The 22,716-nt window shown below is 36.6% G+C and overlaps 1 protein-coding gene across 5 annotated transcripts in view; it reads left to right on the forward strand.

Moving 5' to 3' along the window:
• Positions 1-22,716, forward strand: part of Fkbp5 (FKBP prolyl isomerase 5) — a 111,153-nt gene that overhangs the window by 73,136 nt on the left and 15,301 nt on the right. For all 5 annotated transcript variants that reach the window (XM_027943653.2, XM_027943652.2, XM_071613457.1 and 2 more), the window contains exons 6-8: positions 14,949-15,105; positions 20,030-20,120; positions 22,517-22,600. In XM_027943653.2, coding sequence (XP_027799454.1) covers positions 14,949-15,105; positions 20,030-20,120; positions 22,517-22,600 — 332 coding nt within the window. The remainder of the gene's footprint in view (positions 1-14,948; positions 15,106-20,029; positions 20,121-22,516; positions 22,601-22,716) is intronic.

The following is a 22,716-nucleotide window of genomic DNA, read 5'->3' on the forward strand; positions in this document are numbered from 1 at the left end:
GCAGAGGCTGGCTTTGAATTTGCAATCCACCTGCTCTAAGCAACATAGCGAGACCCTGTCTCTAAATACATTTTAAAGAAAGAGCTGGGGATGTGGCTCAGTGGTTGAGTGCCCTGGGTTCAATCCGTATTATTTAAAACAGTTAACCAAAATAGTTGATGTTCTTGTTTTTTTTTTTTTTTTAAACATTTTTAGTTGTTATGGACCTTTATTTTATTTATTTGTATGTGGTGCTGAGAATTGAACCCAGTGCGTCACACATGCTAGGCAAGTGCACTACCACTGAGCCACAACTCCAGCCCCGATGTTCTTATTTTTAATAGTGTAGATACTACTTTGGAACTGTATTTCATTTCCAAAGTCTATGTTACATCAAATTTAGTTGTCTTTTTATTGAAAGGAGTTGTAAATATTCAACGAAATATTGTAGTTGAAGTGTTTAGAACATTGTCATTTGTGGTAAGTTTTACACTAAATGAAGAGGTCATCAGATATATGTCAGAGAAAGAACCCAGGCCAGAAATCAGGAGGTAGGGTTCCAGGTGTAGCTAGACCTCACTTCTGGTCTTTTGACTCCTTTTTAGACATTGAAGTAGGGGTTGGACCTCTGGTTTCTAAGGTTCTACCAGTCCTAAAAATCTGTGATAGAATTCTAAAGGTTTATGAAAGCTATGGAAATGATCAAAAATTGTCTTCACTATTTTAATAGACACTTAAATTTATTTATATCATTTGTTTAATTTTTTATTATGAAAAGTTTCAAATGCATATACAACAGCTTTTTTCCTATGATACAGAAACTCCTCAGATTAAAAACACATTATGAGTTGTTGAACTCATAATGTGTTTTTAAACTGTAGATTTTTGTCAGACGATTATAGACAAGATCTTAAAACTGTCACTATAGTCGAAATTAGATCTTGTTTTTGGTAATACTTTCAATGGGAATCATATTTTAACTGTTTTGAAATAATTTTAGACTTACAGAAAAGTTGCAAAACTCTTACAAAAAGTTCCCTTATGTGCTTCACCCAGCTTCCCCTAATGTTAAAGATCTTACCTAACCACAGGACATTTATCAAAATCAGGAAATTAACATTGATAACAATACTGTTAACTGTCTGCAGGATCTTACTTGAATCTAACCAATTACCACAATAATGTCCCTTTCTGATCTAGGATCAAATTCAGGATCTAGTAGTATATTTAGTTGTCATGTCCCTATAATTCCCCTCCAGTGTGATAGATCTTCAGGCTTTGTTTTTCATGACTCTGGCACTTTTGAAGATGACTGGCCTTTGTGTAGAATATCTTTCAGTTTAGTTTCCTCTGATGTTGAGGTTATGCATTTTTGAAAAATATCATAGGAGTGATGTTGTGCCCTTCTGGGTTCATCATTATCAAGAGGTACATGGTTTTGATGTCTCATTACTGCTGATAACTTAGATCTCTTGTTTAAGGTGAAGTCTGCCTTGTTTCTCTTCTATTAAAGTTACTATTTTGCACTTTGTAATTACTAAGTATTTCATTAAGAAAAATGCTGACACTGTGCAGGTTGGTTCACATCACACCTTCATATGCTTATTATCATTAATGATTAGCATTATCATATGCTCATCCATTAATGATTAATGATTTTTGGATAAAATAATGATTACTGTGGTATTTGACTAATGGCAATTTTTCTATTTCCATTGTTCTTTCCAAATTTATTAACTGAAATTCTAGTGTCAGGAAAAGCAGCCTTTTCTCCCATATGTATATATTGTTTATATCATTATGTATCTGTGGGTATTTATTTTCTTCTGTTAGTCATTTTTCATTACTATTCTTATTTTATTGCTCAGATTATACCAGATTTGGCCATTGAAAACTTCTTTAAGTTGGCTTTTTTATTTTTTCAACATATCCCCATTGGATTTTTTGTTTTGTTTTGTTTGGGGGCATTGTTTTTGTTTTTGCACTTCCCTATTTTCTGATGCTCTAGGCTCATCTTAAAATTTCTTTGCTCCAGGCCTAGAATCAGCCTTGCCTCCAAAGACCACTTTTATTAGAAAGGGGTATTTAGAAACCAAGATCTGGGTGCTAGGTGTGCTTGCACTGTAGGACTGCTTCTAGAATGTCTTAGCAGACAGAGGCAGGAAGTGTGTGTGTGTGTGTGTGTGTGTGTGTGTGCACGCGCTCTATGTATTTCTTTTTCAATCTTCATATGTATTAAGAATCATGAGTAAACTGGGCATGGTGGAATATGCCTGTAATCACAGTAGCTTCGGAGTCTGAAGCAGGTGGATTGTGAGTTCAAAGCTAGCCTCAGCAATTTAGTGAGGCCCTAAGCATATTAGCAAGACCCTGTCTCTATAAATAAAATATAAAGAGGGCTGGGAATGTGGTTCAGTGAGTAAGTGACCCTGGGTTCAATCCCTGGTACCAAAAACAATTAAAAGAACTCTGAGGGGCTGGGGATGTGGCTCAAGCGGTAACACGCTTGCCTGGCATGCGCGGGGCGCTGGGTTCGATCCTCAGCACCACATAAAATAAAATAAAGATATTGTGTCCACCAAAAACTAAAAAATAAATATTAAAAAATTCTCTCTCTCTCTTCTCTCTCTCTTAAAAAAAAAAAAAAAGAACTCTTGAGTACATGCTGACAGTTTCAGTTCACTGCCACAGATTTGTTCTCCCTTTGCTCATTTGAAACTTTTTTCTTATCTGTGCTACCCTAGAATGCTTATGAAGTAGTCTTAGCATTACTAACCCATGGCCCCATGAAAAACACATTTCCTAAGCAGGAAATAATTATCTAGGGTTTTAATTTTTTTTATATTTGTTTTTTAGTTGTAGTTGGACACAATACCTTTATTTCACTTGTTAATTTTTATGTGGTGCTGAGGATCGAACCCAGGGTCTCACACATGTGAAGCGAGCACTCTACTGCTGAGCCACAACCCCAGACCTTATCTAGGGTTTTTAATTTAGGAAAATTTTTTCTTTCTCACTCTCTTTAGTATAGTTTTTATTCATTTGTAGTACAGTTTGGTTCCCATATTTCTTTTGCAGAGAAGAGCAGATGCATGTTTATTTTTTTCATATATCCCCTTATTTTTTCCATAAAGTATAGTATAGAATACTATGGATAGAACTTTTTTTAAGAGTATTTGAAGAATTTTTTATGAATAATCCTATTATTTTTTCCTGTTTCCAAATATTTTAAGAGTAAAGGCAATGACTAATCTTTTGTTTCTCATCTTATTAGAAGGTACTTCCCTGGGAAATTTGAGTAAATCGTTTATTTTTACTTTCTGCCCGGTGTTTTTGTTTATTTTTCTTTTCTTTTCTCTTCTCTTCTCTTCTCTTTTCTTTTCTCTCTCTCTCTCTCTCTCTCTCTCTCTCTCTCTCTCTCTCTCTTTGTTGTTGTTGTTTTGGGGATTAACCCCAGGGATGCTTTTACCCTGAGCTACATCCCCGCCCCCCCTTTTTTTTTTTTAATTTTTATTTTGAGACAGGGCCTTGCTAATTTTCTGAGGTTGACCTTGAACTTGTGGTCCTCCTGCCTCAGCTGCTGGAGTCCTTGGGATTACAGGCATGCACTACTATGCCTGGCCTGCCTTCCTTCTTTTAAGCACATTAGCCACATAAGGGCGAAAACAGAGATTGCCTTAAATGTGCTCTCTGTTTCAAACCAGGATTACCTTGTTCCTTTTGAAGTCTTCTCAGTTCTTACTGGTTTGCCTTTTCTTTATAGCATCAAAAAAAAAAAAAAAAAAAAAAGAACTCTTGAGTACATGCTGACAGTTTCAGTTCACTGCCACAGATTTGTTCTCCCTTTGCTCATTTGAGTTTCAAACCCAGTTATAAATCCTAGAACTAAAGCTATCTCTACAGTGAAAGAGTAGACCATGATCACCCATTACCTTATGTTGTTATGTAAGAGTTATTAAGTTTCTGTAATTTTGCATAAAGATCCAATAAAGTAGTTGTGCATAGGGGACACACACAATTTGAAGTCATGGACTTGAGTTTTGAGTGTTGAGTATTACTTGATATTTTTAGGACTTTAGATAAATTACTTACCCACCTCAGGTATCCAGGTTTTTCAGCTAGAAAATGGGAATAATTGTTTACCCCTACAGTTTATTGTGATAGTTATGAAAAAAGGTAATCTAGCATATGATGGATACTTAATTTCTTTTTTCCAATCTTATATATACCCTTTATATAATTTGTTTTGTTTCCTTCAAATGAATTTATGGAGGGCTAGAGCTATAGCTTAGTGGCAGAGCACTTGCCTGGCATGTGTGAAGCACTGGGTTCAATCTTCAGCACCACATAAACAAATAGAATAAAAGGCATTCTGTCCAATTACAACTACAAAAAAAAAATGACTTATGGGATTTCTTACATCTAGTCCATTAGCAAATCCTTTAGGCTATGCCAGGGTTGACCTAGAACTCATGGTTAATTTGTCTCTAGTAACAGTAAATCAATTTTATATCTTTTTAATAGTTATCAGATATGTATCATATTTCTGTAGAATTTTTTTCTTTTGAAGAGTAATGTGGACCAAATCAAAAGGCTTTTACTGACAGGCTGGAGCAGAGTGGCACTCAGTGGCAGACTGCTTGCCTAGCATTTGTGAGGCACAGGGTTTGATCCTTAGCACCATGTATAGAGGCATTCTGTCCATCCACAACTAAAAAAAAAAAAAAAAATTAAATTAAATAAATAACATGACCTGGTTCCACTTTGAGGATGGGATTCCAGGTTCATTTTTTTAAGTCTTTTTCTGAATTGTAATCTTTTGCTTCCTTTTCATAATTTGTCTCTATGTGGAAGAGAGAGCTTATGTTAGTTGGTTTGACAAGATTTATTCTTTCTCAAAGAATTTTTTGTTTTTACTCTATATGTCAGGATCCTAATGTTAGCAAACCAATTTTTGGTTCTGTTCCACTGTGCTTTTTCTTGTGTCAGTTAAAATGACTGTCTTGTAATTTTTCCATTAAAAAAAAAAGGTACCCTAATTGATATGATTAAGAAGACTGATACTTTAGTCATTTATTTTAGTTAAATTGACAGTAGTGGTTAATCGCCACTTTTAAGCTCTGCTTTCCTAGAAAATCCAGTGTAGGGGTTGGGATTGTGGCTCAACGGTAGAGTGCTCACCTAGCACGGGCAGGACCCGGGTTCCGTCCTCAGCATCACATAAAAATAAAGGCATTGTGTTGTGTCCATCTACACCTAAAAAATAAATAAATATTTTTTTAAAAAAAATCCAGTGTAACTGACAAGGCTCTAAATATTTCCAGTTCCTCTTCCCTCAACTCCTAGTCTCTCACATCTTCTGATATTTCAATTTCAGTGGTTGGAGCAGGCTCATCAAAAGGCTGGCCTAGTGTCGGGTCTCTTGCCTCAGTACTTTCAGTCACATTTGAATGCAGAAAATGCACAATCAGCAGTATTTCCAAATGAGAACATTTTGACAAAGTGATCTGTAGGTTCAAGTTGTTAGAATGCCCCCTTTAGCCACTGAAATGATAAGTGGGTGGGTTGGGGAGAGACTTTCAAAAAAGAAGAAAAAAATCAATAACGGTACTGGAAAATAGCAGAATATAAAAAGTGGGCCAGAAATTATGAAGAAGTTTTGGAATATGTAAAGCAGATGAAATTGGACTGGTGGAAAACTAGATTCAGCAAATTCAACCCAAAACAGGTGTAGAGAAGACCTCTGCAGAGGTACATACTGTTCTTCTCAACAGGCTAGGGCAGAACTCCAAGCTCACAATCAGTTGGTGCTAGGAAGCCAGAACAGGCTATGGGGCAATCATCAGGATTGTTATAAAACAATATGGAACAGCTGGGCTAGTAACCTCTTCTGCAGTAGTTCCTAGCTTTGGCTGAATTTAGAATTCTCTGGCGGTCCTTTAAAAATCCTGATGCCCATGCCTTAGACCAATTAAATGAAAATCCCAAAGAATGGAACAATTATTTTTAAAAACTCACCAGGTAATTCTAGTTTGTAGCCAAGGGCTGAAAACTATTACCTTAGGGTCTATCTGATTGTGGCTTTTGCTCCAAAGCTAAATCCAAGGTTAAGGCCAGGTTCTAAAGTAAACTGGCAATCTGCCTCAGAAGACTGCAGGTGTTAATCTTGAACTAGAGAAAGAGACTATAAAGTGTCTTTGAAATTTTAAAATAGACTTAAAGGGGAAAAAAGTGAAAAGGCAGCTTGCTATAATAGCAAATAATTTCAGAGTTCCACTTCTGAATTCCATAACATCAGCAATGGGAAATGGTGTTTCCAACCTTACTCTGCACACACGCTCAGCCTGTAGTAACTGCTCAATAAAATCTGGGCATGGTGGCACACATCTGTAATCCCAGCAATTCTGGAGGCTGAGGCAGGAGGATTCCAAGTTAAGGCAACCTCAGCAAGTTAGCAAGATCCTGTCTAAAAAAATAAAAAGGACTGGAGATGTTAACTCAGCGGTAAAGCACTCCTGGGTTCAATCTCCAGTACCATATACCAAAAGTTACTGCTCAGTAAATGTTTGTGAAATTGTCATCCATAACCCCCCTGCCCCCAAATCAGCTTACCCTTTTGGGAAAATACATTCGACTGCTTAGAAAAACAGTGCCAGACCATTTGATCATTCTGAATTCCTTTTTTTTTAATAAAATTGACCAGACAGCATCATCATCAGTAAATATCACAAGGGGTGGGGGGCAGGGGCGGGGAGCACCAAGGTAAACTAACAGAAGAAATAGAAGAGAACTTTAAAATACTGATTACTATCTTCAGAGATACTTGAAAGGATATTAGATTCATAAATCAAAAAACCAAGTTTTCTGAAGGAAAGGGAAGACAAGAACATTTCTGAAAATTAAGAGTATGTTTATCAAAATTGAAACTCAAGGAAGGACAAAGAGCGCAACAAATGGTCCCTGAAATCTGAATTGGTGATCTGAATCATAGTCAAGGATATCTCAAAACACAGGAAAAGATATATAAAAGGTGAACAAAAAATGAGAGGACATAGATGAAAAATCCAGGAGAGACAATGAATCAGACATGTAATAGAAAATTTCCTAGGGGAGGAAGGAAAGAGTCTTAAGAATATCAGGGTCAGTTGATAGGCAAACAGGAAAAAGAAGTTTTCCACTGTTTTCATCTAGATATAGCCTAGTGAAATTTCTGAATTCCCTAGCTTAAAAGAAAGTTCTGAATTCTTCCAGAGAGGAACAAGGTATGTGCAAAGGAACGAGGAGGATCTTATTGGTGATACTAAATGCAAAGATGGGAGCTTTGACCATTATTATTTTCTGTATTTTGAATCTAGAATTCAGTCCACAATCTATCATTTAAGTAGGAGAACAAAATTAACTTTAGAATATGCAGATTGATACCCTTTTTGAAACAAATACTGTAGGTTGTGGTAAAACATAAGAAGAAATAACAACTCAAGGAATAAAATACTAGTGAACAAAACAACAATTTTTGTATTGAATATTTTTTTACCTGAAAAGAGCCTTGAAATGGTAGAGCTATAATATTAAAAGTAATATTGATAATTTAAGTTTAACAATCTGAACCAAGGGGCTAGGATTGTAGCTCAGAGGCAGAGCGCTCGCCCAGCATATGTGAGGCCCTGGGTTCGATCCTCAGCACCACATAAAAATAAATAAGTCAAACAAAAGTATTGTGTCCATCTACAACTAAAAAATAATAAATTAAAAAAACAAACAATCTAAACCGAGGTTCTGGGTCTTTCCCTGCACACACACATTTTTTTAATTCATGCATTGTAGTTGTACATAATGATGGGATTTGTTATTAACATTCTTACATGCATATAATATAACAATATAATTTGGTCAATATCACTCATCAGCACTTCCCTTCTCCCTGCCCCCTTCCTACCCTTTCATCCTTTCTTGAGCTCTCTTTGATTTTTTTTTCTAAGTTGTGGATGGACATAATAACTTTTTAAAATTTACTTTTTATATGGTACTGAGGATGGAACCCAGTGCCTCACAGGTGCCAGGCAAGTGCACCATCACTGAGCTACAAGCCTCTCCCTCTGATTTTCTTGAAATTCGTTCCCACCTTTCTTTTCTTTTTTCCACTAGCTTCTGCATACAAAAATATGACTCTTGACCTTCTGAGTTTTACTTTTTTTGTGTGTGTGTGGTGCTGGGGATTGAACCCAGGGCCTTGTGCATGCAGGGCAAGCACTCTACCAACTGAGCTCTATCCCCAGCATCTCATTTTTCTTTATGGCTGAAAAAAACTCCATTGTGTGTGTTTAATGTTTTCTTTATCCATTCATTCGTTGATGGACACATGGATATGTATGTATCACTGTAGCATAATGACTTTAATTCTTCAAGATAAATACCTAGAAGTAGTATATTTTGGTCACATGGTGGTTCCATGTGTAGTCTTTGAGGAATCTTCATACTGATTACCATAGTGGTTGTACTAAATTATTAACCTACCAACAGTGTAAAAGTTATTTCTTTTTCTCCACATCCTGTCTGTTCTGGGTCATTTTAACAGTGTGGTAGGTGGAAGAAATGGAGACAGGAGGCCTAATTGTCCAAAATAATTTTCTTATTCCAGAGAAAATCATGCTGTTTTGTGGTCTTTGGCAGTACTGGGGATTGAACCTGGAGCCTTGCACATGCTAGGCAAGTGCCCTACCACTAAGCTACATCTTCAACCTCTTTTATTTTGAGATAAGCCCTTTCTATTTTGTAACAGAGTTTTGCTAAATTGTGAAAATTTAGCTGACCTCAAACTTGCAGATCCTCCTGCCAGATACTCCTCTGGAGTATCTGGGATTATAGGCTTATACCTCTGCACCTGGCCTGTGCTGATTTATACAATTTGTGGAAAATTTAATGGAAAGTATTAGTAAAAATAGCACTTAGAACTACCAAAGCATCCAGTTGGAGTGGGGAACTAGAGGAACCAAAAAAAAAAAAATCAATTCAGCAAAAATAATAAGGAAACTGTTGTATAAGAAATCTAAAATAAGAATAAAACCGCTCATCAGTGATTGCAAAAAATATGGATGAGTTAAAGTCTCCTATTAAAGACAGAAAGCCTCATAAAGTGAAAATGTGACAGTTATAACAAAATCTATCTGTTCTTTATAACTGAAATCACAAAAACAAGGCACCAAAAATTGAAGATAAACTGGGCATGATAGTGCATGCCTATAATCCCACTGACTTGGGAGGCTGAGGCAGGAGGATTACAAATTGGAGGCCATCCTCAGTAATTTAGACCCTAAGAAAACTAGTGAGACCATGTCTCAATAATAATAAAACAAAAAGAACTGGGAATGTACTTCAATGGTATAGCACCCCTGGGTTCAATCTCTGGTACCTCCCCCACCCCAAATTGCTTTTTGTTGTTGTTGTTGTTTTAAATAGACCATGTTGAGATCTTGTAGAGCTGAGGCTTTTTGTTTTGGTGGTGATGGTCATTGTTCACATGCTTTTGAAGTACTTATGAATGTCCTGGAAAATAAGTCTAAGAGAAAGCAAGTTCTTGAAACTATTTTATTATGTTTTCACAAAATAACATAGTATATCTTGGTCTAAAGTGAACAGTGTTAATTCTGTCAGAAGTTTTGGATTTATATAGCTCCTTTCTTTGTAAAAGGTATTCTATCTCCAAGTCTTCAGGTAGTATATAATCATAATAGAAAATATTCTTTTATTGGTTAAAAAAAAAAGACCCAACCAACCAATGGATCATTTATTTTAGAGTAATTATAAAACAAAAGCTCCATATTGTTAATAAATTTGAATAGCCTCCTAGAATTTATTAAAATAGGAGTAGTGACTAATGGATTCAAAAAGAAAATTTCTATTAATTAGTGAAAATTACCATCCTTTTCTTAATGCCCATTTTCACATTAGTCATTAAATAAACATTTACTTCCTGGCCCTGAACTGTGTGCTGAAGTACAAAAGAAGTATAATACAGTGCATTTGCCTATTAGGAATTTTACTTGACTTATACTTCGACAGCTGTCTGTGGCGCCATTAAAATTTTCATATACAGAGTTCTAAGACATATTTAATCTGGTGTAATTTATGACTAATTATAGGAAAATAATGACAGCTAGCATTCATTGAGTTCATCTCTATATTCAAACATAATACTGTTTTCACATGATAGACACCACAGTGTATGAATTAATGAATACCAGGTACTATGCTAAAGCTTTAATTCAATACCTAATTTAATTCTTAGCATCTATGTGTTAACTAGTATTATTATCGCTATTCTATAGATGAAAAGACTGAGGTCCTAATAGTTTAAATTGTGTCCCCAAACCACAATTGTTAAGTTGCAAAATGGCACTGGCATCCAGGTCTGGCTCAGTGCTCTACTGGTATGGAATGAAGAGTGTTGAGTTTGTGTTGATTAAGTTATTTGCTGGGTGTATGCTTCCTGTTTAGACTAAGGAAGAAGAAATCATTTGCATAAATGTAACATCATTCCAGTGGCCAAGTCCCATGCCTGCCCTCTGTTAGTATCTGTCCTGAGTTCCATAAGCAATCTCCCAATAGTGTTCATTCACCTCAAATAAAACAAAATGGTATGGGAGGGGGGAGGCAGTTAGGGGAAATTTGACCACTATGCCTGATGAAAGCCATTTTCTTGTAATCGGTGATTAATATGTCTTTTAAAAATTCATCTCTGCTTGCCTTTATAGAGCAATTATTAAGATTCCACTCTGTCAGATGCCCTGCTCTGTTAGGCAGGAGAAACTCATTTGGTATGAATTAGGCAGCAGAGAAAACCCTTGCTGAGTGGGAGTAACCTGTCACAACCTGATTTTCTCTGGTCAAATGACCAGTCTTGTTTAGTTAGTAGTAATGCCATTATATTCCCATTCAGATCCCCATGACCCAGCAATTGTTTTGGGAATGAGTGCAAAGCTATCAGACACCAACTACTATAATTAGAAAAGGAGAAAACAGACACTTACCAGAGCTAACGTCTTTAGGCTGGAGTGTTTACAGTGCCTTTTTTTTTTTTTTTTTTAAGTTATGAAGCCTCTTTCTCAATTTCACTTCCTAAAATACCAATTGTACAGTTTAGGGGTTCTTGCATTCCAGTTTTTGTTACTGCTGTGCACTCTCTCTTTCCTTTTTTCCCCTATTTTAATCGAAGTACAAATTGCTGTCAGCACATCGAGTTCATGTGCCAGCCACATTCAGAACAGGGTGTTCTGTGCTCTTCAAAACAAAATTGCTCTAGGGCAGTAAGAGAACAATAAGTCAGAGCTCCAGTTTAAATGATGTTTTGCAGCAGACTGGGCTCACTTGATGTGGTTACACTCAGATTGCGCAGCTAAGCTTGGATAATTTGGTTTGGTTTAACTTTGTGGGACTTAGGACCTTCCTCCCTTTAAGTTATGTAGACTTTGAGTCAGGAGAAAATATTGTCTGTTTTTCACTTGTTTATTTCTTTCTCTACCAAAAAAGCCTTAAGTAGAAGCATCCTGTATGTACTTTTATTCTCTTTGGAACGTCATAGATCGTTTACTTCCCATAAATCATCTTGGTTGAGATTAGCGACAGACCTCTTGAGCCCTAGAGACTAAGCTCCCAAGTGAGTCATGCTGCTTTTTATTAAATATTTATTAAGTGAGTATTTGCACTAAGAGATATAAGGTCAAAAGCAACCACAGGTCTTCCACAGCCAGAGCTGCCATGGTTTTCTTTGGTAGCAGTTGTTAAGACAATATACAAGAAAATAACTGGATCTGTAGGAACTAGGCATATCATCTGTATCTATCACCTAGAGAGGGGAGCCCTCATTATGGCAATGGCAATCTTCCTGTGCTCCAAGTGGTATGTGAATTCTTGTTAGCAATCTTATAGAACTTGTCACTCGTGTTCCAAGTTTAGAAACCAGTTAACCCAACAAAGATAGCCTTTGCTACTTGTAGATATAAAGAATCAATGGGCTGTATATACCCTGAGGCAATGATACCGCCTCTTGCTCTGATATTGCAGATAACATCAATATTACATGGTGGTAGTTTTATGTATACAAATATAAACTGCTGTTCAGGTGTGGGTCTGTATCAGAATAAGATTTTATGGTACTCTAATAGGTAGTGACTGTTCAGGTCCAATTTTGAAGAATTAGATATGCCAGAAGAAAAAAAAAATAGCCTGTATATAAGATAATAAGTATTTATAGGAGCAAGCACAAAAAAGTTCCCCTTCATATTAGACAGTCACAGACACTACTGGTTCCATCATTTATTGTCTCTTTCAGACAGACTAGTTACAATGAATGTTTTGTTTTCTTAATTATGCCTTTTTTATAGTTTTACTTAGCTTTGTTTTTTATTTTTTGTTTGTTTTGACTTGCTTACTTCACTTATCTTTCCCAACATGTTTATTAGTAGGCAGTCTTTTTATCCCTCTAATGATGGGTTATCACATGTAAAGAGAACCCTGAAATTATTTATATGATTTCAAGTACATACAAGCTGAAAGCCAGGCTAGGAAACTGACACACAGGCAGAAATCCTTTGCAGGGTCTGGATTTCCTGTTTTGAAAACACATTCAAACTTGATCAACCAAAAGCCACAACAAATATACTGATAATTTCCTCCCCTACTAAATGTGCTATCCTTTTGGGGTGGGGATAGGGGGAGGTAATACTTCTAACAATAACCCTCAGACCAAAAAAATCTGTTAACATCCCAATACTTGAGACATTACATAATACATGAGTTAAAATTCATTTTGCTCAGCAATCTTTTTCATAAAAAGTATCATCCATTAGTCTAAATTAAATTTCTTGGGAAGATTTAAGAAAATTTAGGTATGCAAACTTCTAAGAACTCTCAACCCCTTTAGAAAATCAACTTTTACTCCAGTAAAAATATCTTAAGCCTTAGACTCCCTCCTGCAGAACCTAATGTGGATGGAATTGAAAATAGTAAATTGAATTTATTTTTAAAATATTTCCATTTCAGAATGACCTTCAATTTGTTGCAGGTTGAATGTTTTATCTAGAGCATTCCAAAAATGAATATAATTTACAGGGAAACATTGCATTTATGAGTATGGGATATAAAACAAAATACCATATACCAATCCCACCCTGAAAGCCAGTCTAGCTCCTGCTGTCACTTGAAGGAACTGACTCAAGATCCAGGCCTCTCTAGTTTACTCCAAGCTTTTTGGACTCCATCGTATATTTGCAATGGGAGCAAATCATTAATACTACCTGTATTAATCCTAGTGAGTTAAGAAAGGGTAGAGAGCTTTAAAGCATATATATCCAGGCAATATTTGGGTTTTTAGTATGTATACTAACCACCACTGTTTACTCTTCATAGTTTATCTCATTTCACAGGCCTAAGCTAAAGATAAACCCATCAAATGGTGGGTTAGCTTTGAAGTTGGTTTCAGGCCTATGTTGAGTTATATTATTCAATTCTCTGGGTCATAGAATCATAGAATTTTAGAGCTTTGAGGGACATTTGAGGTCATGTAGTTCAAACGTATAGTAAGTTGTAATTGAAAATCACAACTATTTTGGAAAATAATAGTTATCTTATTGGATGTGGGATACGTTTAAGAAAAGAGTGATTTTTAGTTTCTCTAAAGCAAATTATTGATCCAAAGTTGATCATCCAGTATTAGAAAAGAAGTGTTTTAGGAAACTGCCATAGATTTGAATATAGGCTATTATATTACAGAAGTAAGAATAACGAATTTTCTCATGAAAGACAAATTATTATATTCCCTGGTGAATGTTACCCTAGCTTATAAGCCATCTGTTTTTCTTACTGAGTCAAAGACTGGAAGGTATAAATATTCGTAATGTTAACAGTAGTTGGAAGGTTTCAGAGAATTGTTTTTCCTAGAAAAATGAATCTAACCTATCAAGGAAAAACAATGTGTATATGTATTTTTTCTATTTTGTATTAATATGAAAGCCTCTTATCTAATATGAAATAACCCTGGGAATAAGCTCAATGAATTTGGGTGGCCTGGGGACTTAGATCCCAAGAAATTGACCTTTTCACTTTACATTTCAAAAGAGGTTGTTAATAATAATTTGATTTGTAAAGTTATAGTATACTGTTGATTCCTTCACACTTTAAATTTATTACTTCCACTAAGGAAAACAGCTTAGTTACTTATGTGTTTCCTTTGGATTTTTCATTTTTATTCATATATATTTGTGAATGTGATTAGGACCCTTAAAGAGGAAAGAGCTTCAGTTAACCTTGGTATATTATTAAGGAAATAACCACTCAGTTGGGTTCTTGCCCAGGAATCTGAAGTCAAGATACAGTTATAGAAGGTCATTATATATTTGATATTAAGTTTGTGGCATTTTAATAATTATCTTTTATGTAATCTGTCTTGACCCTGTGTTACAAGTAAGGAAACAGTCATAGGCTTAGAATAAACCTATGTTCTAGTTGGATTTTTTGTTTGGGGGGGGGGGGGGCGTTTGTTTTTTGGTTTGGGGGGTTTTGTTTGTTTGTGTCAAGGATTGAACCCAGGGGTACTTAACCATCTAGCCACATCCCCAGTCCTATGTTTTAAATTTTAGTTTTCAGACAGGGTCTCACTATGAACTTGTGATCCTCCTGTCTCAGCCTTCTAAGCTGCTGGGATTTCAGGCATGCACCACTGAGCCCAGCTTCTAGTTGGTTTTATTGCCCACTAAGCCTCTTATTGATAAGGTTATCAGCAGTTTTATGTTTAGCTTAAAACAGAAATATGATTGCTGGGTGGGCGAAACTGAGATGAGATGTAGCACTATGTTTCTTAATGAAATGAGAGAGGGGAAATGGTATTTGCTACATTGGTGGCCACTCACTCTTCACTTCACTGAATTACTGAGTCCTAAGGAGCCACTTTGTTGATTGTCCTGTCTCACCCTCAGTCCACCTAGAAGGCTGCTGTGGTGGAAGGATGTTTGATTGCAGAGATGTGGTATTCACTGTTGGTGAAGGAGAAGACCATGACATTCCAATTGGAATTGACAAAGCCCTGGAGAAAATGCAGCGGGAAGAACAATGTATTTTGTATCTTGGACCACGGTAAGCAGCATACCAGTTCAGCACACTGAGAAGGTATCTAAAGAACAAGGATATGCTTACTTTTTCATTCAGCATTTTGATATTTTCAGTGATGTTAATACAACAGTGGAAACATTCATTGAGTCAGGTCATAGTTAGTCATCAAGTAAATTAATGGACCTTATAGTATCACAAAGGTTTTGCAAGTATGTTTATTTGGTTGATTCATGTTAAGGATAATATTACCAGCCATGTAGCCAAGTCAGGCAGTTATCAGTCCTCATATGTAATTCTCTTGCCCCTGTTCTCTTTTTCTCTGAATTGGGCAGAAGGCATTGGGAGTTGAAGCATTTGGATGATTTACTACCGCTTGAATTTGTGCCACATATTCTTATAGAGGCATCTCCCTCCTGTACCCCTGCAAAAAAAGCCTGTTCTTCCTGGATCTAAAGGCAGCGGAGATGACTCATTTTTGCCTAAATTTTTCCCATTATAAGGATATCCATTAGCACTTCCAAGCTTAGAACTATCAGACACTGACAGTCTCTCTTGTGAAAACATGTTTGGTATTATTTTTAGATCAAAAATTATACCATGAATCCAAGCCTTCTATCTTGAGAAATGAACCCCTGAGAGAAACCAGTGTGTTTTGATTCTGTTTACATGAAAGTGCATCTGCTTATCTAATAATGTGTTTTCCCTGGGCTCCAAGGACTTTCATTGGTAGGATTTTGAGTTAATAAGACTCTTGATGACCTCCCTTGCCAATAGGTAATATCATGCCTTTTGTACTGTTGCCTTTGTGTAGCCTCTGTAGTAACACAGTGGCTTATTTACCTTTGTCCTAGCACTTGATCCATAATCATATTTCTCAGGTGATGTTTTGGTCATGCCACTACCCACTTGAGAATCCTTCCAAGATGTTCCACCATGAACTCTTCAAAGCCTTTATTGAGGCAGTAACACTTCTTTATTACTTTTTTTTTTTTTTTTTTTTTTGTAATAGGAATTAAATCCAGGGACATATTACCACTGAGCCACATCCTCAGCCCATTTTATTTTTTATTTTGAGATAGTGTCTCACTAACTTGCCAAGGGCCTCACTAAAATACCAAGGCTGGCCTTGAACTTGTGATCCTCCTGTCTCAACCTCCCAAATTGCTGGGGTTACAGATGTATAACACCATGCCTGGCTCTAATTACTTTTAATCTAGTATTCCAAAATTATAGTAAACTCGCTAGAAGATGGGATTTATATTTAATGTATGTTTGCATATTTAAGCTCCTTGAGGATAAGTTCTATGTATATTGTGAGCATATAATATATGAATCAGTTCATTACATTTTAACCTAGCTGATTAGTGGCAAAAAGAAAAGGAAATTGTCTTTATTTATAAATGCAAATAGTTCCTTGCAGGTTTAAACTGTTTGCTGTATATATCATTAATCGTTAAACCCTGCTCTGCAGCTTACCAACTATGTGCACTTGAACAAGTCACTTATCTCCCCTTCTGTAAATAGGGATAACAGTGTCTACCTTATAAAGTTGCAAAGGACTAAATGAAGTCAGGCAGATACAGCACTTAACAAATTGCCTGGCACATTCAAACCCTTGGTGTATCAGCTGTCACTACTTTTGTGGTGGCTTTCTCTTCCATTTTACCCTTAGGCCACCAGAAAAAGGAGATTCTGTTTTAACACGTGGTAGGTTTTCCTGATGTTTTCAGGCATAAAAGTAGCAGACAAGTTTTTCATAAATTTTTTGGTATAAAAGTTTTTTCATTACATGTATGATTATACTACTGGTGTGACTCTTTACCATATATAGCCAGAGGAATGAGAAATTGTGCTCCATTTGTATACAGCGTGTCAAAATGCACTGTCATGTATAACTAATTAGAAAAAAATTTTTTTAAAAAGTTTTTTTGTATGTTTTATGGCTATGATTTGCATAATTGGAAGGAACATGTTATTTTCTGTTCAAAGTGATGGTGTGCAAAGTGTAATCTCTGCATATGCATTGCGTAATACTATTCATGTATGTAGAAAATCCTTACACACCAAACCTGTTCTGTTTGCATGTAACAAGTTTACTTGTCTTATTCAGATTCCCACTTATATAACATTATACTGAGTGTTGTAAATATGGCTGTTGCAAATTTATGCTCTTAATGTCATCTCTATTTTAATCTCCATAAAATATCCAAGGCACTCTTTCTGTTTGACTTTGATAGACTTCTTGGCAAAATATTTTCATAATAAGAAATAAATGAAACACTTCCAAAGAACCCATTTTTCCCTCTTATTTTAGGTCCAAGTGTGAACAATTTTAACTTTTTCTCTTTCCTTCCTTTCCTTATGCTTTTGTCTTAAAACAATCCCAAACAAAAACACAGGCTGCCAAGAGTGATAGTCCAATAATGAGGCTGCATGGGTCAAAAAACTAAAGTTTCTTCAGGCCACACTTAAATCCTGGCTCTTCCACTGCCTCTTTGAGACCACTCAAAAAGCACTTTTCTTTGAGCCTCAGTTTCTTCATCTATAAAAAGGATGCAGGGGTTGGGGTTGTGGCTCAGTGGTAGAACGCTTGCCTAGCATGTGTGAGGCACTGGGTTTGATTCTCGGCACCAAATATAAATAAATAGATAGATAGATAGATAAATGGTCCATTGACAACTTTTAAAAAAGTGAACCAAAATAAACCTTAAAAAAAAAAAAAGAAAAAGAAGCAGTTGGTAACAAGGGTAATGTGAGTAGTTCTTGTATGTGTACAAAAGCCTAATAGTCACTAGAAGTCATTATTTATATCTCTGCTCTCTGGAAGCAACCATTAATTCAAGGACAGGAATAATGAAGTCTGTTACTGTAGCTCAGCTTATCTTTTGTTTAAGTCCTGGAATTCCATTTGTGGTATTTTAATTTTCAGTCAGATGAATTGTATGCCCTGGGTCCTTCTTTGCTTGGACTGAACTAGCATAATCAGCCAAATTTCTATATAATACAGACGTCAGGGTAGATGTTCCCAGAACTATTTGGTGTGAGCTTCTGCCTCTGTAGGTTGATGTACTCTACCTACACTTGATAGAATCATTTCATTTTAAGCCAAGAGAGAGTTATAGAAATAATCTCCTTCTTTAGTCTTCTTTAACCCCTTTGATAATAGGCAGGATTCTCTGATGCCTCCCTCTACCCAGTCCTCATACTTCCCACCACATGGACCCCATTTGTGAGTTCCTCTGAGGTAGGTTTTCTTACCCTCAGCACTATTGACATTTTTGGCCAGATAATTCTTTGTTATAGAAGCTGTCCTGGGCATTGTCGATTGTCGAACGTTCAGCAGCGTTCCTGACCTCTGCATAAGAGAAACCAGCAGCACCCCTCCAGTTGTAAAAACCTCAGAATATTTCTAGACTTTGCCCTGGGGAAGGGAGGATTAAAATTGCCCCGATTAAGGGCCATCAGTCTAAGGCAAATGCCAGATCATCTGTTGCATTTGTCCCGGAGTATTAGCACAGGACTCAATCATAACATGCTCTCAGTAAATAGGCTTTCAGTAAGTACTCCCCTGTTTACCTCATTCCCAGCAAGTTAGAAATGGTCTTTTTTTACCAGATGGCAGAAACTTAATAGGAGACAGCTACATCTAAGAGCTCCAGATAGAAAAGTGGGCACCACTCCCTAAAATTGGCTACTGATGATTACATTCTTTTTATTTCTTTGCTGAAGATACCCTTTGCCCTGCTTTTAAAGCCACCACACCCCCATCCTACCAGCTCTCATTGTATGTCTATGCCTCTCTCTGTTCCAGTTGCACCTTCTTGTGTAACCATGAAGGTGAGTGAGTAAGCAGTTTTTTTTTTTTTTCCTGGAAAATTCAGGCAAGGGGTAAAGATCATAGGACAGGCCCATTGTACTTCTTCAGTCCTGAAGGAAACTAGAGGTATTATCAACCCAATTTTGACATCTTTCAACCTATAACCTGAAAGTTTGAGTTTACTAAGTTTTTTATAATACCATTTCATGTACCAAGAATAGCTTGGCTTGTGGGAAGAGAGTATATTCCATTGAATACTGTCTTGATATGCTGGACCTTGTTCTAAATGTTGGGTACCAACTGAACCAGCCAGACAGCTCCACTAGAACTTCCATTCTAGCAGATGTGTGCTTCTTGAATATGTTTAATTTGTTAAAGATCTTAAATGATCCTAAAAACAAATTTACATATCCCCACCTTTTTATTCAGCCATAAGATTTGGCTAAAAGGTATAGTATTTTATAATAGGATAGTTACAAAACTGTAAGAGAGTGTCTCTATGAGGTGCTAGAGCTGCTACTTTTAATTTATGTGTATATTGTATTATGTATGTTTCCTAGTATTCTTTTTAAAAATATTAAATACTGAGAGAACATATTTCTTTACTAATATGTGAGTCTTTCCCCTCATTTATCTGACTAGAAGTGGTACTATCAGAAAGTCAGGGTAGATGTTCCCAGAACTATTTGACAATAACACTTTAAAACTCAAAGCTCATTAAAACTTTAAAAAGCACCACTACAACAATTACAGTGACTATATCTCCTTTGTCTTTCCTGCTGATAAAGCTTAAGGAGAAGAGCCTAATGCCAGAAAGCTAATTGTAAAAACAAGTAGGGAAAAAAAGGCAATGACATTTACAATCACATTAAACAAGCTGTCCCAAGTAGTATAGATGTTGCATTATGTGTATGCAAAGCAGAAGAAAGCTGAATCTAGCCCAGTTTCTAAGAAAACTATAGTAGTGATATTTGGCACTGTATCTTCTGATCAATATCTTTTGTCTTCAGGGTCACTGTGTGTAACTTGCAAATGATAGCACTATGCTAATATGATACCTCAAAGTACCAAAGAAAGTGTCTGGAAATACACCAATTCTTTTAAAGTTTTATTTTTTACTCTCCATTTCAGATATGGTTTTGGAGAGGCAGGGAAGCCTAAATTTGGCATTGAACCTAATGCTGAGCTTATATATGAAGTTACACTTAAGAGCTTCGAAAAGGTGAGAAAATACCAATTTCTCTAAAATCACCATAAATTTCTTCTCCATCCACTTTTTATTTACTTTATTACTAGGTAATATTACTATAGATAGCTGGTGTTTATTTCTGTGTTGTGCTGTTCATTTTCAAGTTTGTCTCTTGTCTCCCACATTGCTACTAGAGTGTGGGACATCTGACATAGCACAGCTGATATACAACCAAGGACTTCAGTGTTCTTATTTTGTTCTATGTGTCAGCCTTTTTTTTTTTTTTTAACTTTTTTGGGTAGAATCCAAGACTTGTTCCTTTATTTGTTCCTAGACTTGTTCTTTTTGTACTTTTTTCTCTGGATTGAGGACAAAAAGGTTCACGTACTGCCAAGAAGCTCCTTAGTGGTGTGGGGCGCAGCTTTCCAGGGCTGAAAGAATTGTACCTTTCACAGGAGTCACAAATAGACCTGACTGTCACTCTAAGTTATTATCCCAATTACCAGGCCTTGGGGGCCATCTGTCTGTGTGACCAGACACAGGAAAGAAACCTGCTAACCCTAGACCTTTTTTTCATATCTGTCAAAGTAGAAATGAGAGTATTTGTCAGTTGCCTTGGATTCCAGAAAAGTGTGTCTTGTTTGACGTAATTTCCAACCTAGGAGGCTCTTAGCAGCAGATTAACAGAACAGACAAAGTCATACCTAGGCTAGGTGTGTTGTCATTCTCAGCAGTGCGCACCCCCCACCCCCCCACACCCCCGTGGGACCAGTGCCCCACCCTTCCTGGAGCTCCTCAGGGACTGCCTTTGTATTCTTGGCTTATTCACCCACAGTACCACCACCTCCTTTTTCTGTACATTAAGCTTTGAGCTAGAAATGTGACTATTTGTAATTTATCAGACTTGGAAAGGAAATTGTCCTGTGGGCCTATAACTTTGAGCTAGGAAAGTAAGGGGAGGACTGGTTTGGGTTTCTCCCCTATCAGTGATGTCCCTAATCATGCCCCTCCTATTTTGTTTTCCTCAAAACAAACACATGCTCTTGTCACACCATCATTTATTGAGTAGCATTTTTGGAAGGCCTGCTAACTCTGCGCTGATCTTCCAGTGCTGTCCCATATCACCTTGTGGTTTTTGTTAAGGAAGGAGAAAATAACCTTTCACACATGGTCATTTAGACCTTCAGCTTTCCTATTTCCCTTTTTATAGAGGAAGCCCATTCCTCTTCCCTCCTGTGCTTATTTGGAACCTTCTTACTGTGGCCTGCCACAAAGAGCCTCTGCTCTCTCTACTCCTTGAGTGTATTTGTGCAACATTGCCAGATGTATTGACACACAGGAAGGCATGTGGTGCTGTTGGGAGTAATGTGATTTCATTCTCTGCCTTGTGTTAAGGCTGTATTTATACTCCATAAAAACTGAAGCCAATATGAAAAATGCACAGGACCCTTGTTAATGAGGCTTTTAAATAACAGAGCTAAACGACTGGGAGGCAACATGAGTTGCCAAAAAAATTAGTATCCCCCTCATTCACTTAAAGTAGGAACAGGGAGCAGCTATGACACCAGGAACACATTAATTATCTTTTAAATAGAATTTTACAGTTAGCCACTTAAACTTCACAATTCATATGCAGTAAATAACACTTCTATTACCAATTTCCCTTAAAGATCCCAACAACTTTTCTAGTGACTTTTATGAGCCTAAATCCAGTTGTTGGTATGGAAAGTGCAGTTTCTTGATTTGTGTCTTAATGGTGGAGAGTAAAGGATACACACAATATAAACTAGCAGATGATGAACTCATGTGCTCTGAAGTCATTTTTTTGTGTGAGCTTTACCCTCCCAGTTATGTTTTCTTGAAATTCCCCAACTATATATTTACAAGCTAGATATATAACTTTGGAGGCTGTCGTATATCTGGTTATTTTATTTTACAATGATGAGAAAACTGCTTGCCCTGGAATTTTGAAAATTCAGTATGAATATACAACTCTGACTTAATTCCCATTTTAGAGATGAAAAACTAAGACTTGAGGAAAACAACTTGAAAAAATTATAACAGTTTAGTGGAAATGTTTATAGGAGGGATATAAGGAGCACTCGCCTTTATTGGATGGCCTCACCTTATCATTCTAAATGTGCATTCTCTCACAGTGCTCAGCAATTTATGTTCCTGTGTTTTGCCTGCTCGACCCTCTTGAGCAACACGAGTTAAGCCACAATCTGATCCTCATGGAAAGTGAGTTCTTAAAGCAACACAAAGAGAGCACTAGCCTCGCAGTAAACTAGCAATGGCACACAACTTTAACAGCCAGCGTCTTTTGAGTTTGGGTATCCTCTAGAAGTAGCTGCTGATTGTTCTTCAGGGCATCAGCTGATACTTTTCCTCCTGTACTCTTCTAACCACTGCCACAAATCTATACACAGGCCAAAGAATCCTGGGAGATGGACACCAAAGAAAAACTGGAGCAGGCTGCCATTGTCAAAGAGAAGGGAACGGTATACTTCAAGGTGTGTGAGCTTCTGTACTATCCTTTCTAGGTCAAAGAATTCACTCAAGAATCATTGAGTTGTGTTGATATTTCCTACTATGAATTCTTTCAACATCCTTCTTGGTAAGAATAAGC

The sequence above is a fragment of the Marmota flaviventris genome, chromosome 6 (genome assembly GCF_047511675.1).
Source record: "Marmota flaviventris isolate mMarFla1 chromosome 6, mMarFla1.hap1, whole genome shotgun sequence".
In the NCBI taxonomy this organism is placed as follows: domain Eukaryota; kingdom Metazoa; phylum Chordata; class Mammalia; order Rodentia; family Sciuridae; genus Marmota; species Marmota flaviventris.